Below are 16,224 nucleotides of genomic sequence, written 5' to 3'. Positions count from 1 at the left end.
GCAGGACGCGCGCGCCCACCGCCACGGCCACGGCCGGCGCCGGCGGCTCGGGTCCCGAGCAGGGGAAGGAGAGCGGCGGCGGGTGCAGGAGCCGGAACGGAGGGCGGATTTTGGCTCCGCGGGCGCGCCCTCCGCTCCTTTTCGCAGCCGCGCCAGACGCCGAGTGGGGCAGGCGGCAGGGGAGGAGGACCCAGGATCCTCTCCCCTGGCCCCTGGAGCTGCCGGAGTTCGGACTTCTGCAACTGTTGGCACTTTGGGGCTCTGGTTCTGTTTTTGGCTGTTTACCTTTCTCTTCTGGCTGCCTGGAAACCCAAGCTCCCGTCCGCCCTTCGCCCTCGCGCGCCCACCCAGCGCCGCCTGGGAGCGGCCCGGCGCGCACTCGGCAACATGAGGAGACTTGGGACATGCCTGGCGACTTTGGCCGGACTTTTGCTAACTGCGGCAGGGGAGACGTTTTCAGGTAGGTGGGACCATTTGTGCCGCCGCCGGGGACGCGAGGGCCGGAGCGGGGGCCCGGGACGCCGGCAGCTCCCCGGCCTGGAGAGCTCGAGGCGGGCAGCGAGTCCGGGGAGGGGGCGCGGCGGGCCCGGCACCGCTGCTGTCCGTTAGCCCGCGCTGGGCGAGGGGCTGGCGGGGAGGGCGGGCACGGGCAACTCGGGCGGCCGGAGCGGGCGAGCCCGAGCACTGGCCTAGAACCGGGACCCTCGTCTCGCCCCAGCTCCTCCGCGGCCTGGGCTCGTGCTTGGGGTAGACCGCCGCCACTCCGAGTCCCCGGCCGGCTCCTAGAGGAACAGCAGAAAACTTTGCTTGAAGTTCGGCGCCGCAGCCCTGGGCCGCCGGGCGTGGGCGCTGCGCGATCCCTACGACCCGGAGCAGCGGCCAGGCCGGGTTGCCGGTGCCCGGCTGCGCTCGGGGCGATCGTCCAGACCCGGCAGCAGCTCCGGTGGTGCCTTTCGCCCGGCCCCCAGTCCCTTGCGGCCGGTGACGCCGGCTTATTGAGACCGTCGCGCGGCAGCCCGGGAGAGCCTAGGCGGGCGTTCCTCGTCGGTCCCAGCGGGAGGACCCGGCAGCCCCGGAGGTAGCGTCCAGGCTCCCAGGCCCCGGGCCAACGCGGCCTTGCACTCTCCGGGCCCCACCTACCCGCCCTCGGTCCCCTGCGGAGCGCCACAGCCAGTGGCAACTTGTTAACCCAGCCCTGCTGCCCCGGGTCCCAGGTGGGAAGGAGAGGGACTGTGCGTACAAGTGTGTGTGTGTGTGTGTGTGTGTGTGTGTGCACGCGCGCGACTAGCGACTAGCGCGACTAGCGGCGCGCGCGGGGGCGTGCCGAGCCTGGAGGAGCCCCTCGCGGAGAGGACCTGCAGACCCCAGGGGTGGGGGTCAGGCGTGGGGCCCAATGGCGCTCGGTGTTACAGGGGTTACCTCTAGATGCCATCAGTCCCTGGAGCACACACATGGATTCACGGTAGACGCGTGCACATTTGCACACTTTCTCTTATATATGAGTTTCATTAAGGTCCACGTATAATGGTGGACCTGGGCTTCTTGTTTTTAATATAATAAAACCCCACTATTTGGCCATAAACTTGGGTTGCAAAATAGGTTTCTGTGTTTATTAGGGAGGAATAAGTAAGTTGAACCTTTAAAAAAATTTATTTTTGGTGAAGGGGTTTTTCACTGACGGTAAAATGAATATTCTAAACATTGGAGACGTTTGGCTGTCTGGTCTTTGGAAACTTAATTTCTTACTTTTTTGGAGTAGATGCCTGTGTCCTGCGTGTTGCTGAGCTGCAGGACCCTTGACCACAGTTGGCTGCAAGGATGAAAATGAGATTGTGATTGGCAGTTTGCTCTGTACTGTGAAATGCGAACTGTCAACTTCAATAAAGAAATATCTTTTCCCTAAGTTTAATATTTCCTTAACTATCTGGTAATTGCACGTGCTCCAGAGGACTTAAAACGACACACTGCTGTCTGATATAAAATTGATGCAGATTTTGGCCTTCATTCTTTCTTATTAGCAAATTATGGAGTCAACTCACCAGTTTTAGAGCCTTGTAACTCATTAGTGTTAGAAGCCAAATATGAGGGCCTTAGTGATGGTTTTCTCTTTATTAAGATTCATAACTCTCTGCCTGGGATTTGTTTAAAGTTAAGCCTGACAAGTAGGGTTTGGATGGATTTTTAAGTTGTGTGCAAGGGGATGGAAACAAATATTTATGTAGCATATTTAAAGCATCAGTCCTTTATCATTAAAAAGGATTTCAGCATTAGGTAGGATGGACCTGTGTCCTTGTGAAGGCTGATTTAAACTGTCAAACCCAGAGATTTTTACTAAAATTTAGCCATATTTTTTTCTTTCAGAGGAAATATATCATCCTATTTGTTTTTTATTATACCATTAACTGGGGTGTGCTTTCTGAGTTATCCCAGTATGTTAGTGGGCAAAGGGGAAATGAAGCGCGGTATCCAAGAGATTGTGTTGAAATGTTGAAATTGTAAATATTTGAAGTTGGCCAGTTCTGTGTGTGCAACGCTTAGATATGTTGCCATGCATGATGTTCTTTCTCTCCACTTTACATTTTAGATAGTATAGGTGTGAGGCTCCTAATGCTTTGGAAAAGTCAATTTCTTTGTGTATGTTGGGAAAGTAATGAGTGACACTGATACTTATTTCTTTTTAGGATTCTTCTGGAAATTGTAATAATTGGCTGCTTTCCACCTGACACACCTGTGTGATTGATAATCAATTTACGGATAGAGGAGATAGATTGTAAGCTCCTTGAAGGCAAAGTCAATATTTTTTTCCTTCTTGGTTCTCCATAAACCACTTAGCACGAAGTCTTAGATCTAACAGGCAAGCACAGTTTGTTGAATAAAATGCTAATGTGAATGCTGATCATTTGCAAACATTCACACTGTACCAGAATTAAACTGACACAGAAGGGAGGGAGAGGGATAATTGGAGGAAGTTCCAACTTGGCCTGCATTTCCCTGACTTTGAAATGAACATTTTTCACAAGGGGTTCTCCTTAGGCCACCCAATGGCCTAAATCATGAGATTTACATTATGTGATCAGTGGCGGTTTTTTGGTGCGACTGAGATTTATACACAAGGGACTTTGCTCTTCCCCTTCTGCAGTGCTCTAATCTCCTGTCCTCTTTGGGAAGGGTTTGGAATTTATATGGTTATTAATTAATCATTTCTGGAGATGGACTATAAGGAGTTTGGATTCCAGAGATTAGAAATAGAATGCTAAATTTATTGAAAGAAAAAAAAGAATTCAGTTTGTGGTTCACGTGGACTTTATTTACTATAAACATTTCATTTTAAAAATTGTTTTCCATCTTTACAATTTCTAATTTGTTAATATTCTGGGAATTTCTTTTTTTTTTTTTTAAAGATTTTATTTATTTATTCGACACAGATAGAGACAGCCAGCAAGAGAGGTAACACAAGCAGGGGGAGTGGGGGAGGAAGAAGCAGGCTCATAGCGGAGGAGCCTGATGTGGGGCTTGATCAGGATCACGCCCTGAGCCAAAGGCAGACGCTTAACCACTGTGACACCCAGGCGCCCCTATTCTGGGAATTTCTAATGCCAATATTCTTATTGGAGGCTCACTTTCTGCCTTCTAGGCTTTTAGTGGTCATTAAAAATAACTTTTGTAAGAAAAAATTGAGTCAGACTCAAGGAAGTTAAATCATTTTACTTTTGTTTGAAATTCTCTTTTCCATGATGAGAAGCCAAATAGCTGGCAAGTTCTTCCTCTTTGACCCAATTTCTTAAAAGCCGAGTTGAAATATATATCATACAACAAAGTGTTTAGTTTTACATTATGGTAGATCTTAAGTGTTAATTTCTCTTAAGCAAACTTTGGTTTGCAGAGATAGAAATACAAAGAGGTTTGGCCCTTTGTTTCTTCCACAGTATTTGGAATAAATTAAACCTTAACATAACCTTGTGAATTTGGGACTCTTGTGGAAAAAAATTATTTAAAAAATAATTCTAAGGATATATGTGGGAAAACAGGCATCATTGGAATAAAGTCTATAGTTTAGTTAATAGTACTGTACCAGTGTTTAATTTCTTAATTTTGGAAATTCTACGAGGGTTATGTCAGATGTAAATGTTAGGGGAAGGTGCATAAAGCTTGAAATCTATATATTTTTTGCAACTTTTCTGTTAAGTCTAAATTACTTTAAAATACAAAATATTAAAATACCCTTTACGAAAAGTGGGAATAGATTTATTTAGCAGTGTGATTTATTTGTCTTTTTCAGATAACTATAATCATGACATTTTACATTCTTATGGTGCTTTAACTAGATTGATAATTCATATGATGAAAATATTTCAAATTTGAATCAGTGAGCATGAAAGAAATATGCCAAGAAATTACTATAACATTTTTAGTGTTATGTGTATGTAGGGAAGTATTTATTGCTTGAGCGTAATAAATTGTTCTGATCTGGAAAAATTACAGGTTTTAGTCTCTCAAGTTTCCAAAGGGTTATTATGCAGTTTTTTGGAAGTGAAGTTACTTACATATCGTGATATATGGGTAGCTGTGTATATAACTTGAATAATTCTTAAAGAACTTTCCTTAATAAACAGGTGATCTGATTTATGCCTTCACAGTAAATAAACCATGTATGAAAGAAGCATAACCTTTAGTTTTGGTAAAAGTTGGTTTTAGAATTTAAGTATTTCTTTGTCAGTTACGTAGAAGTCGATGGCTTTATTTGGATTTTCCCATGATAGTTCTGTAGCAATTATAGTACATTCTAGGAACTGATAGGTTTTACGTGTCTGTTTGGTAGAGGAACTGTGTTTTGCATTGAGTGTTGCTTCCTTTCAGTTTTTGTTTCAGGATTTATTAGGTTTTCTAGAATGAGCAGGTATCAATTAAATATCGTAAGACGGAGTTTTCAGCTAGGGGTCAGGTATGTTAATAAGTAGTTACGTATTTTTTTGGCAGTGTAACATTTTTCTTAAGGGTGGTGTCTACCACACCATGCTCTTTAGTTTCATTCTGAGATTCTTCTCTTTGAAAACCAACTGTTCCACAAACTTTCTTAAGTTTCTTATCTATGTTATTATCTTTATGACTATAACACATTAATAAGTTTATTTTGTAAGTGAGAAAAGGCTTAATGACTAATGTGTTTCAAACTCACTAGTGAAACATTTAAAAAGATGCAAAATCCTATAAACCTCCCATCCTAAGAGGATGCAGCTTCCCTGGTTCCTAAAATACTGCGAAAATACTGCTGTGGTTGCTGGTTTAGTCATCCGGAAGCCTGAGCTTACTCTGTAGCTCTGAAAAACGCAACAGAGAAAAATAAGCAGGGCTGGTGTTGGGTGGGGAGCAGGAAAGCTTTAGTCACCAACCTTGGGAGTCTGTAGTACCCCCACCATGGAATGGAAGTGTGTGAGAGGCGAATCAAAGAAAACAGGCGTGAGAGAAAGAGTGTTACGCACTCAGGCATCAGTGCTGTGAATTCTGGAGGTCCTAGCAGAGGAGGGTTGCTGCCCTTATACTCTCTCTGCTCTTAAGGATGGAACCTATGGAAAGGAAAGGGGAGATAATCAAAAGAGTGACGTGTGTACACATAGGTCATGCTGACATCTTGCACCTTAGTGGCGTTAGGTGGCCTTGGGGAGGGTGCTGGGGGTATGGAGCCCCTGTTGTTGGCAAGCTGTGTTCACACCTGTGCTTCCTAAAGTTTAGTGTGCCCACGGAGCCCCTGGAGTGGCCCTTCCCGCTGTGATTTCTGGGGCAGAGCTGTGGTGATTTTGGAGTGGAAGGTTCATGGAGGGTCTCACAGCATCACCAGGGAATCCTGATTTGTGGCCACAGTTTTAAGTAGTTCTGAAAGCGTTGTCCTTGGACCAGCGGCGTGAGCATCACTTGGGCCCCCCTCCCAGACCTACTACTGAATCTGAAACTGGAGGAGGGGTGAGGGGGAATGGTTCCTGTCTATGCTGAATCAAGCCCTTGAGGGCATTCTGATGCTCCAAGAACTGTTTTTCCGAAAGAACTGGGATCCTCATCCTGCGTGATCAGCCTCTCTTGATAAGAGTTGAAAGAGAACAGGGGTAAAAATAGACTTCACATTCATGCACTTATTAGCCTCCCGATGAACACAGCCAAAATTAAGAACAGGCTGATGTGACTGTGCTGCGACTCTCAGCCTGTTAGGTGAAACCGCCAGTGTGACATTTCAAATAATAGTCTTATCTGGGGAAGATATTGGATCCAGCCAGTTGTAAAACTTAAATAGAAAAGTTTTCTATAATTTTACTTACCACAACATAAAGTTTTAATTAAATTTTGCAGTAATGATTAGCCTTTGGAAATTTCTCTGGGTGGATATTTTGTATAGAAGATTATTGTTTTATTGTAATAAGTGCATGGCCCAGTGTGCCTACAAAATAATGCTTTTAGTTCAAGTAAATATTTATTGAGTACTTAGTAGTTGTAAAGCCCCTTTATAGGGGAGCCTTGGGGTGGTAGTGAGCAAAGATAAGAAAGATACAGTTACGATCATTTGTCCATTTATTAAAACTTCAAAATCCACTGACATAGAAACAAGGACTTTGTTAGAAGAAAAGTGGAAATTAATGTACAAGAAATTTGGAATTTTAACGTGGAAATATGAAACTCTGCCTTTGGACGAGAACTCAACTTTCCGGTGGAAAAGAAAAGGTTTTCATTATACATCTCTTTAGCGTCCTGCTAGTGCGTATCCTAAAATGGAGCAGCCTTGTATTTCTGTTATCCACAAAAGACAGTCATCGCCATCGCTGTCATTTAACACGCCAGGTAAATAAAAGCGATTGTGCGGTTATCGAACAGATTTATCTTGAAAACACTGCCACCAGCCTTTCAGAGAATCAAGTCACAGAGTGTGTTCCACAAGGCAGGCTGGCCTGCTTCGTGCCTCTCCTGCTGCGATCCGTAGCTATCACTAGGTGTAGCTGCATCCTTAAACCCACCTGCCTGAGCCAGGGGAGGCCCAGCCTTACCCACAGAGGGCTTCTGGCACTCAGTTACTTACATTCGAAGGAAGGCATGCCATTCAGAGCACCTTCGTCTGCTTGTCCGCGCGTCTGACTCTTCTCTGTAAAATGAAAGTCCTTGGTGGAAGTTGTAGACCCCATAGTCATCATTTTTAGTTGGTTGTAGTTCAGTACTGAGCCAAAGACTACTTTAAACTTGCCTGGGATCATCTTCCTCGTTTCCCTTCTTCTTTTTGCTGTGTCTTTGCTGCTATTCTATATGTAGCCGTGGAGCTAGAAGAAGTAGTATGTATTTGCCAACGAAGTAAGACTTCATGTTAACCTTTGGGCCCTTCTCAGGCCTTTTTGCAAGAGGCCAGAAAAGGCAGTGGGATGAAGAGCCATGGGCAGGTGTGTAAAAGTAACATCGGTAGGAAGCGGCTCGCGCATGGTGCTTACATCTGCAAGAGATTACTTCTGTGGCATTGTCAATTTAGGTATATCGTTCAGGAAGTCATTACAATTAGCGTTGGAAATCCGATGCCGTGAATTTTCCTGCTTAAAACACGGAAGGCGAATGGGTCGTTAAAAACTTTTTATCTGAAACCCAACTGTTGGGAGCAAGGGGCGGGAGGAGGACCTGATGGAAGGCAGTGTCCCTCACCTCATATCTGGGGTTGAGGGGGAGGGCTGTGACCTGGAAGGCCAGAGAGCATAGCCCGCAGGCAGCACGTGAGGGGAGGATGCCCAAGAGCAGACTTGTCAGGCACTTGTCAAAACAGGTGTATTTTTGGAATCTCCCTTGGAGGAAAAGGCCACCGTTTAACAGATTGATTTATTTCAGAATACAACAGCCTAAGCAGAAGCAAAGCATTTACTTTTTATGGGCTGCAAAACATAAAAGCTTATAGAGCATCAGTTTGTTTTCAGGTGGGTGAATATTCATTTTGATCTCATTCCTATTCAATATGCAGAAAGCAGATTTATTGCATACAAGGAGAAGAATGTGTTTTAGTTTGCATTACTGTGGAAGTCAGAGGCCCCATTCCCTCTCCCAAGCTTCCAGCTGTAGAATCCAAAGCAGGTTCACAGGTAGGCTTCTGACAGCAGGAGGTGGGGAATTGGACCACACCTTGTTTAAGGTCTGTGTTTGATGGATCCTGTTTGATCTCTCTTCTCAGTTGGGGTATTTTGAAGTACTTTAAATCATGTCCCAACCACATGCTTGAAATGAACTCTCTGGATACAAAAAACGTGGCCTAAAGCATTACTTTTATAATAAATACTTGATGGGGTGCCTGGGTGGCTCAGTTGGTTAAGCTCCCAACTCTTGATTTTGGCTCAGGTCATGATCTCAGAGTTGTGAGATCGAGCCCCACACTGGGCTCCATGCTGGGTGTGGAGCCTACTTAATGCAGAGAAAGGGGAACCGTCTTACACTGTTGGTGGGAAGGCATGCTGGTGCAGCCACTCTGAAAAACAGTATGGAGTTTCCTCACAAAGTTAAAAATAGAGCTACCCTATGACCCAGCAATTGCACTACTAGGTATTTATTCAGAGGATGCAAACATAGTAATTCAAAGGGGCACATGCACCCCAATGTTTACGATAGCCAAAATATGGAAAGAGCCCAGATGTCCATAGATGGATGAATGGCTAAAGGTGTGTGCGTATGTATGTGTATATATGTGTGTGTGTGTGTATATATGTATTCCATTATATATGTAATGGAATATTATTCAGCCATCAAAAAGAATGAAATCTTGCATTTGTCATGATGTGGATGGGACTAGAGGGTATTATGGTAAGTGAAATAAGTCAGAGAAAGACAAGTACCATATGATCTCACTCATATTTGGAATGTAAGAAACAAAACTGATGAACATAGGGGAAGGGGAGCTAAAAATAAGACAAAAACAGGGGCGCCTGGGTAGTGCAGTCGTTAAGCGTTTGCCTTCTGCTCAGGGCGTGATCCCGGCGTTCCGGGATCGAGTCCCACATCGGGCTCCTCCGCTGGGAGCCTGCTTCTTCCTCTCCCACTCCCCTGCTGTGTTCCCTCTCTTGCTGGCTATCTCTCTGTCACGTAAATAAATAAAATCTTAAAAAAAAATAAGACAAAAACAGAGAAAGAGGCAAACCATAAGAGACTCTTAACTATAGGGAATAAACTGAGGGTTGCTGGAGGAGAGGTGGGGGGAGTATGGGATAACTGGGTGATGAGCATTGAGGAGGGCACTTGATGAAATGAGCACTGGGTGTTATATGCAACTGATGAAATTCTACCCCTGAAACTAATATATTAACTAACTTGAATTTAAATAATAATAAAAAAATAATTGAAAGTGTTTTGACATTGAAATAAATGATTCCATGAAGGAGGAAAAAAAAAAAAAGATTCTCTCCCTCTCCTTCCCACCCCTCCTCCCTCTCTTTCTAAAAAAAAACAACAAAAAAACCCCACTCTATATATCTATATATAGATATATATAGATGATATATGAAATAAAAATCAAATCACTGGGCAATCTATAGTGTGTATTAATTACTTAACAATATATTTGTTTAATGAATGCAGAAGTGAAGTTCCTTTAGGGAGGAAAAATATCAAAGTACTTATGCTTACTGCTTTTTTTTTTTTTTCTGTCAGTTTGACTTTTTAAAGCATTTGGAATAATGTTAATAATAGACCCAGGCTGTAGGTTTTGTTTTTGGTACCCTTAGCAACTTAAAGGCATGTAGATATTTAGTTGCTATATTTACAGGATTTACAGCATTACCTTTTGTTACTTAAACATATGAAAGTAAGCCTGTGATTTTATCATGTATAATAAAAATGTATTAATTGGTTATGTTATAAAGCAGAATTTTGCTAAAAAATGGAATTTATCATGTGGTAGGTTTATCACGACTGTAGGGGGATTTGATTTTAGTCACTGGTAAATTAAAAGAATTATGGCATCACTGGTAAGAAGGTTCCATAACAGGGAGTAATATATATTCTCTTTGCTGGGTTTATTTCTGATTCAGAATGAAATTCCTGATACCTGCACAGAGCTCACTGTCCAGGAACGTCTGGCTCATCTTCATTAGAGCCAGCACGCTCTAGTTCCTTTGCAGTCAGTAGAGTATACAAATGACGAAACTTCATAAAAAGAGGTCAGTTTGACAACAGTCTCATAAACTGTGTTCTCTACTTCTTTGATTCTTAAAATCTAGACCTCTGAATAGGGTGTGGAATCTCCACGGTTATCCACGGGCATTATGTGCTATGTGTATGTCATGGGGGTTCTTGTCCAGTTTCTCTTGTCAGTTAACTTGTTCATCCCATTTGTGTGGCTCTTTTGGGAGCCCCTCCTTTTTTTCCCAGTGCTCCTGGGTGGGGGCCAGGAGCCACTGTGCAAGCTTCTTGAGAGTCCTGTGTTGCTGACCCTTGGAAGGTTTGGGGGGTTTGCCCAGTCACAGAGGGACTTGGACAGCTGGAGGATGTTAAGGTTCTGACGTCAACTCTGGCTTCCCTGGGGTTTGGAAAGAAGGGCAGAGGCCGCCGGGTAGATCAGGTGTTCCTGATTTTGCAACAAGGCTTCTGAATAGCCTTGTCGTCTTGGCTATGTTCATTTTTCTGAGCCTTGGTTTTCTTTTCTGGAAAAGTACCTTGCAAGATTATTGAAAAGACTAACCAGTGCCATGACGTTAGGAGGCCTCTTGAGATGACAGGGCTGTGTCTATTCAGTCGTGAGGAAGAGAGGGCACTGGCCAGTTCTGCCCCATCCGTGTCCGTTGCAGGTTTAACCATGTGAACCCACTGTTCTCGTAAGTCAGAAAGAGTCGAATATTGACAGTTTCATATGGTTCAAGCTAATAGATTCCCTTTCCGAGTCCAAGGCGTTGATAGTTGTGGTGCCTGGAGGCCGTAGAAGTGACAGTTATGTCGATGTGGTTGTACACCTACCCATGCTATAAGTACATGGCCAATACTGTGTTTTAAGAGGAAAAAAAAAGCTGAAAAGAGCAAAACGATCCCCTCAGAATTGGCACCATGCAAAGCCAGCGCTACTCAGTAGCCTGGAAGGTGGTGGTACGCACGTGCGTTAAAGTCACGTGAGGCTCCAGGCCTCATATTCCTGGCCCCACAGACCCACTGAGTCAGAATCTCTGGAAGGGGCCACAGAAACTGGTCGGGAAACATCCAGATTATCTTGATGCCTGTACAAGTTGAAAGACTGTCAGTAAGAAAGTCGCTGTGGCTCAGAACCATGCCCTTTGGAGAACTTATATCTCTGATTAGTGTGAAGAAAGCATCCAAAGATCATCACATGGATCTTTAGACCAAATTATTAACTGACCAAAGAGCATTTTCTTTTATGAAGCAGAGGCTTTCTGGTGTCGGAAGAGAAAGTGAATTATGAAACAAGGCATTTTATAGAAACTTGGCTGTTTTGTAGCTGTTTTGTACCTATCTTTTAACTTGGTGACCTCTAGTAAATGTGCTATCAGTCTGGAATTTTTAGGATATAATAAAAGAATAAAGACATTTCAGGGTAATCAGAACACGATGACTTTAGATCTTCAAATTTGCAGCTTTGAGCTGCATTTTCAGATGACTCATTCATAGAAGAGGATGAGACAAGATGGCATTGGGAATAAGATTTTCCAGTACTTATTCCTTTATCTCCTGTTCATTGAAACAGGGACACTAGAATAATTGGTCTTAGGGGCCCCGTAAGGGGGCCAAAAGCTTGGCATTTTGATTGTAGTAGTTCCTAAAAGACTCACAAACCTCAAAATGGGCGTACCAGTCTGTTAAGGCACTCGAAATTTCCACCAGCTCATCATTTTGACCAAGGAAGAAAGGTGCTTGTTGAAATGTCATGTCTGGGAGAGGTGGCTCATTAAGTCATCTTAATATGACATCCTCAACTAGCTGTCACCTTGATAAGTTGACATATCCTTAGATGTCAGATTTCTTACTTGTAAAAATGAAGACATTCGATTCAAGGATCTATAAGGTCTCTGCAATTGCTTGAAGAGTATGAGGATTGTCATCTTAGTTCATATTAATTTGTCATATAGCATGGTGTTAAGAGAGTGAGACCTGGATCAATGGGTTATTTTTGATAGATGAGGATGGGAAAAATGTCTAGAACATTGGGTCCAATCTGAGAGATCTCTGGGTATAGAATGAAGTTGCTTCTTAAAAAGAAGTTGAAGGGATGTCTGAGTGATTTTAGATGTTTCCCACATTTGCCATAGGCTGCCTCTGCACAAACGAAGCTCACTTTTTCCTCCATACTTGAGAATGTATTTGCCATTCATAGGTGCCACCAAAGGCTATGTGGCAAGTAGGCTGAAGGCTGTGATTTTCTACTTAAATTGTGGCAACAGAGATAGGCCTTATTTCAGGGGGTTGGAATTGATAGTAATAAGTGATAGCCATGCATTGAGCACTAATTATGTGTGAGGTACCATGCTGAGAGGATATGATACTTTCAAAACCATTGCTGCACAGTAGCTAATAAAAGCTTGGATGTGAGAATTGATGAAGGCTTTGAGAGGTGAAGCTGAGTCCATTTCTGGCAAAGCCAGGTCATCTGAGCGTGGGGACATGTACGTATAGCTTCCCTCCCCATACACACAGGTGCAGAATTGCCTTTTCCTGATTTATGCTCTGATTTGATGCCATCCATCTGTATTGAGGTGTGCTCTACGCAAAAGCATTTCAAACGGAGTGTTGTGTCTGTTACAAGGATATTGAGTGATGTTTCAGGACGTGATATAGAATCTTTATAATGGCTGGCTGGGGAGATTCCCTTCTGGGTCTTAGTTCCAGGAAAAGGTGTGATTTTCCTATGGACTTAGTTTCTTCTTGTGGACATAGCGAATTGTGTAACCCATCAAGTTTTCCTCTTTATGTTGGCTGTTAGAAAGCTGAATTCAAATGTGTGTCCTATCATAGTGAGAACTTCTTTGAACAGAAAACCTCAGTCAAAGCTGGCCTTCATCAAACAGGGCATTTGTTGGCTCTTGTAACAGAGAAGGTAGTGGGTAGGCACAGCTCGTCCCAGGGACTCAACACAGCCATCGGGGTTCAGAATTTTGCGTCGTAAATTTATACAGTTGAGAAGGAGAGAATTTATGCTGTACAGTAAATACTGATATTTTAAGATAAAACTTGCAACAATCTTTTAAAGGCATCCTTCAGAAACATCTAAATACCAAAAAGATTCGAGTCTTTCCATTGTCCATTTAAAAATACATGAACAAGCTTGTATTTAATTGAGAGAAATTTTATATGCTTTATTTTTCTTCTTGAACTGCTATTTACATTTTATTTCCCCGTAGAATCTTATCCTATTACAACATGTTTAAGCTTGAGAGTCTTTTAGTGATTACTTATCAAACTTCTCTGCAACAAAAATGTGTATAAATTGAGATTTTAATTTTATCTTTAATTTTATGGGACCGTAAAGCACTAAGTACTAAATTTTATCTAGTTGAGTCATCATTCAAATTATTTGTATACAATTGAATCATGGTTAAAATTTATTGGAGTAGTATTTCAGATATCAGCTGGACTTTAGAAAAATTAGTTCATGCATCTGTGGATAGACCTTATGACATTACTTACTGCTCAATAGGGTTAAACCCAAATTCTATTTCCACATTTCATTTTTATAAATCTGTGTTGAGAAATTTGTTCATATAATTAGGTAGACAGGACTAGAGAATTTTTGTCATACCAGTGCCACTTTGAATTCATTTCAAGTTACATGCCAAGATTTGTACTGAGTTCTAGCCTTAGAAATTATTTGTAATGACCAGTCTGATAAGTTTCATTCTTGAAAATGCTCAAAGCCAAAAATTGGAAACCGACTAGTCTGTAAAGACTTTGCTGTCCAGTCATGCACCTTCTTGTTTACTGGGGATTAATCCAAGCCGACCCTGTAAGCCAAGATTCATCAATGCCTGTTAATGACACCTGTTATTTTTAACTTAAAGGCACCTTGTTTAACCGAGAAATACAGAGATATCCAGAAATTATTGTGAAAACAAAAATATTAACTTTAATATACTTTAGCTAATGTATGTTTTAAATATACATCTATATACATTTATATACCTTGCATACATATACATATATATGCATATGTATACATATACATATATACATACATATGCATACATATATACATTTTTCTTAAACCTTAGAGATGAAGATTCAGGCTAATCACTGAATGAAAAATATCTGTTGTATGGTTGGTTTGGTTAGCATAGCAGTCCTCCTCAAAGCTGTCAGTCACATCAGCTTTACTTTCTAGGAGAAAAGGTCTAACTTAGTTGTTAATTTCAAATAAGTGTTAATTTGCATTTTGACGAAAAATTTTAAAAAGTGAAAAGAAATGATATGGCAGATTATTAAAAGCAGGTTAGTCAAGTTTAAAATGATGCAGATGTAATGGAATTAATTATATTTTATATTAAGTATAAGTCCCTTAAATGATGGCAAATTTATTCTGTTTCTCATTAATTTATAGGAATGTAATATAATGGGCACCTAAAATTCTGAGGTATTATAAAGTGAGGATTATAATGAAAAAGCATGCTGTTTTTCTGGTAAATATGTGAATGTATGTGTTGAACTCTGGTGTTTGACTTCTGGGAATAATTAAATAAGAATCATGGGCATACTTTCAGGAATAAGTATATTAGTTTCTAAAGATAGCAGAATCCAACTTTTCCCATGTCTTTAACAAAAGAGCAGTATATGCTACTCAAAATAAACTGGCTCAGCAGAGGATTGACATAGCACGTTTTTGTTAACATGAGATAGAAAATAGTAAATATTTTACAAGATGAGCGTTGAATTGCCTTTCATTGGACCGATTACTTCATAAATGAATGTCTGATAAAGTGGATTTTAATTATATTACCGTAAAATGCACACTGAATCTAAACTAAATCTCATGTATTTTTCTTTGTGAATTTTTCCTGTATAATTTGAAAATTTTGGAAAGCATTGCAATTCTATTTAAAAGAATCAGTGTCAGGAACATACATACTTTTGGTTGTTTGAAGGTTCTTTTGTTACCAGTTAATGTCCTGTTGTTGAATGTGAGTATATACGCTAAAAAAGAATTATTACATTTAGGTACATTTAAAGGTAATGTTTTTGCATTTAATATTTACCGATGTTACTCTTTTTATAATTTCACCCGTTTCTCAGCTGTGAAATGAATTCTTTACGGTCAAGGGAAGGAAGATGTGTGGTTGTTAACTTGTGTAATATATCTGATTTTATAACATTCCACAAGGGCTAAAATATTCTATCTCTAGTACATTGTTTTACCCTTAAATGAAATATGGATATGACAGGGAAAGACACGAAACCCCACGGTGAGTGTCTGGTGTTTGATTAATCATTAAAGAGCGCTTCCTTGAGAGCAATAGCTTACATTGGGTCTTTGATGCCATGGACGCTTTTACACTCGAGAGGTGCACCTTCCTTTTGTAAGGTGTGAGGTCTGTTGAGAAAGGGCAGACAGGAGAGGCAAAGCTATCTGGAGCTAGGATGCAAATCGGTGTCCTTTCCCCTGTAGGTGATGTGCATCCCTTAATTTTCTTGAGGCTGCAGAGGTCTCCTGCTTTGTGACTCTGTTGGGACTTCTACACCAGCCATGGAACTGATGGGGCAGGCCCCTATGGCTCAGGGTCTGTAGCCTTTTTCTTTCCAGATGGAGACCTAATTAAAAAAAAAAAAAGTTAATTTTTTTAGAGCAGTTTTAAGTTCTCAGCAAAATTATTAAGAAGAAGGTACCAGAGATTTCCCACATGCCCTGCCCCTACACAGGCATGGTCTCCCTCATTATCAACATCCCCCACCATTTGGAACATTCGTTACAATCGATGAACTTGTCCTGACACATCGTTCTCACTCCAAGTCCAGAGTGTACGTTAGAGTACCCTTTTAGTGTTGTACATTCTGTGGGTTTGGACAAATGTATGATGACATCTATCCACCATTATAGTGTCATATGGAGTATTTTCACTGCCCAAGAAAATCCTCTGTGCTCAGCCTTTTAACCCTCCCTTCTCCGCCAACACAAAAAGGCAGAAACTAAGCCGGTGACCTCTGGTTTATAATAACTCCATTCTGGTCTTAACTTAGTCTGTGACTTCGACATGTATTTTCTGCCTCTGTGTTTCAACCACCCCTTCTGAAGTTGAA

The 16,224-nt window shown here is 41.8% G+C and overlaps 1 protein-coding gene across 6 annotated transcripts in view; it reads left to right on the top strand.

Moving 5' to 3' along the window:
• The first annotated feature begins 6 nt into the window (after nt 1-6).
• PTPRM (protein tyrosine phosphatase receptor type M) overlaps nt 7-16,224 on the top strand; it is a 784,719-nt gene continuing 768,501 nt past the window's right edge. For all 6 annotated transcript variants that reach the window (XM_019797919.2, XM_011222861.3, XM_034642281.1 and 3 more), the window contains exon 1: nt 7-460. In XM_019797919.2, the coding sequence (XP_019653478.1) occupies nt 388-460 (73 nt within the window). In that variant the 5' untranslated portion in view covers nt 7-387. The remainder of the gene's footprint in view (nt 461-16,224) is intronic.

This window comes from Ailuropoda melanoleuca, chromosome 14 (genome assembly GCF_002007445.2).
Source record: "Ailuropoda melanoleuca isolate Jingjing chromosome 14, ASM200744v2, whole genome shotgun sequence".
Lineage (NCBI taxonomy): Eukaryota > Metazoa > Chordata > Mammalia > Carnivora > Ursidae > Ailuropoda > Ailuropoda melanoleuca.
The sequence above is the reverse complement of the archived record's forward strand: the minus strand, read 5'-3'. Positions and strand labels throughout refer to the sequence as shown.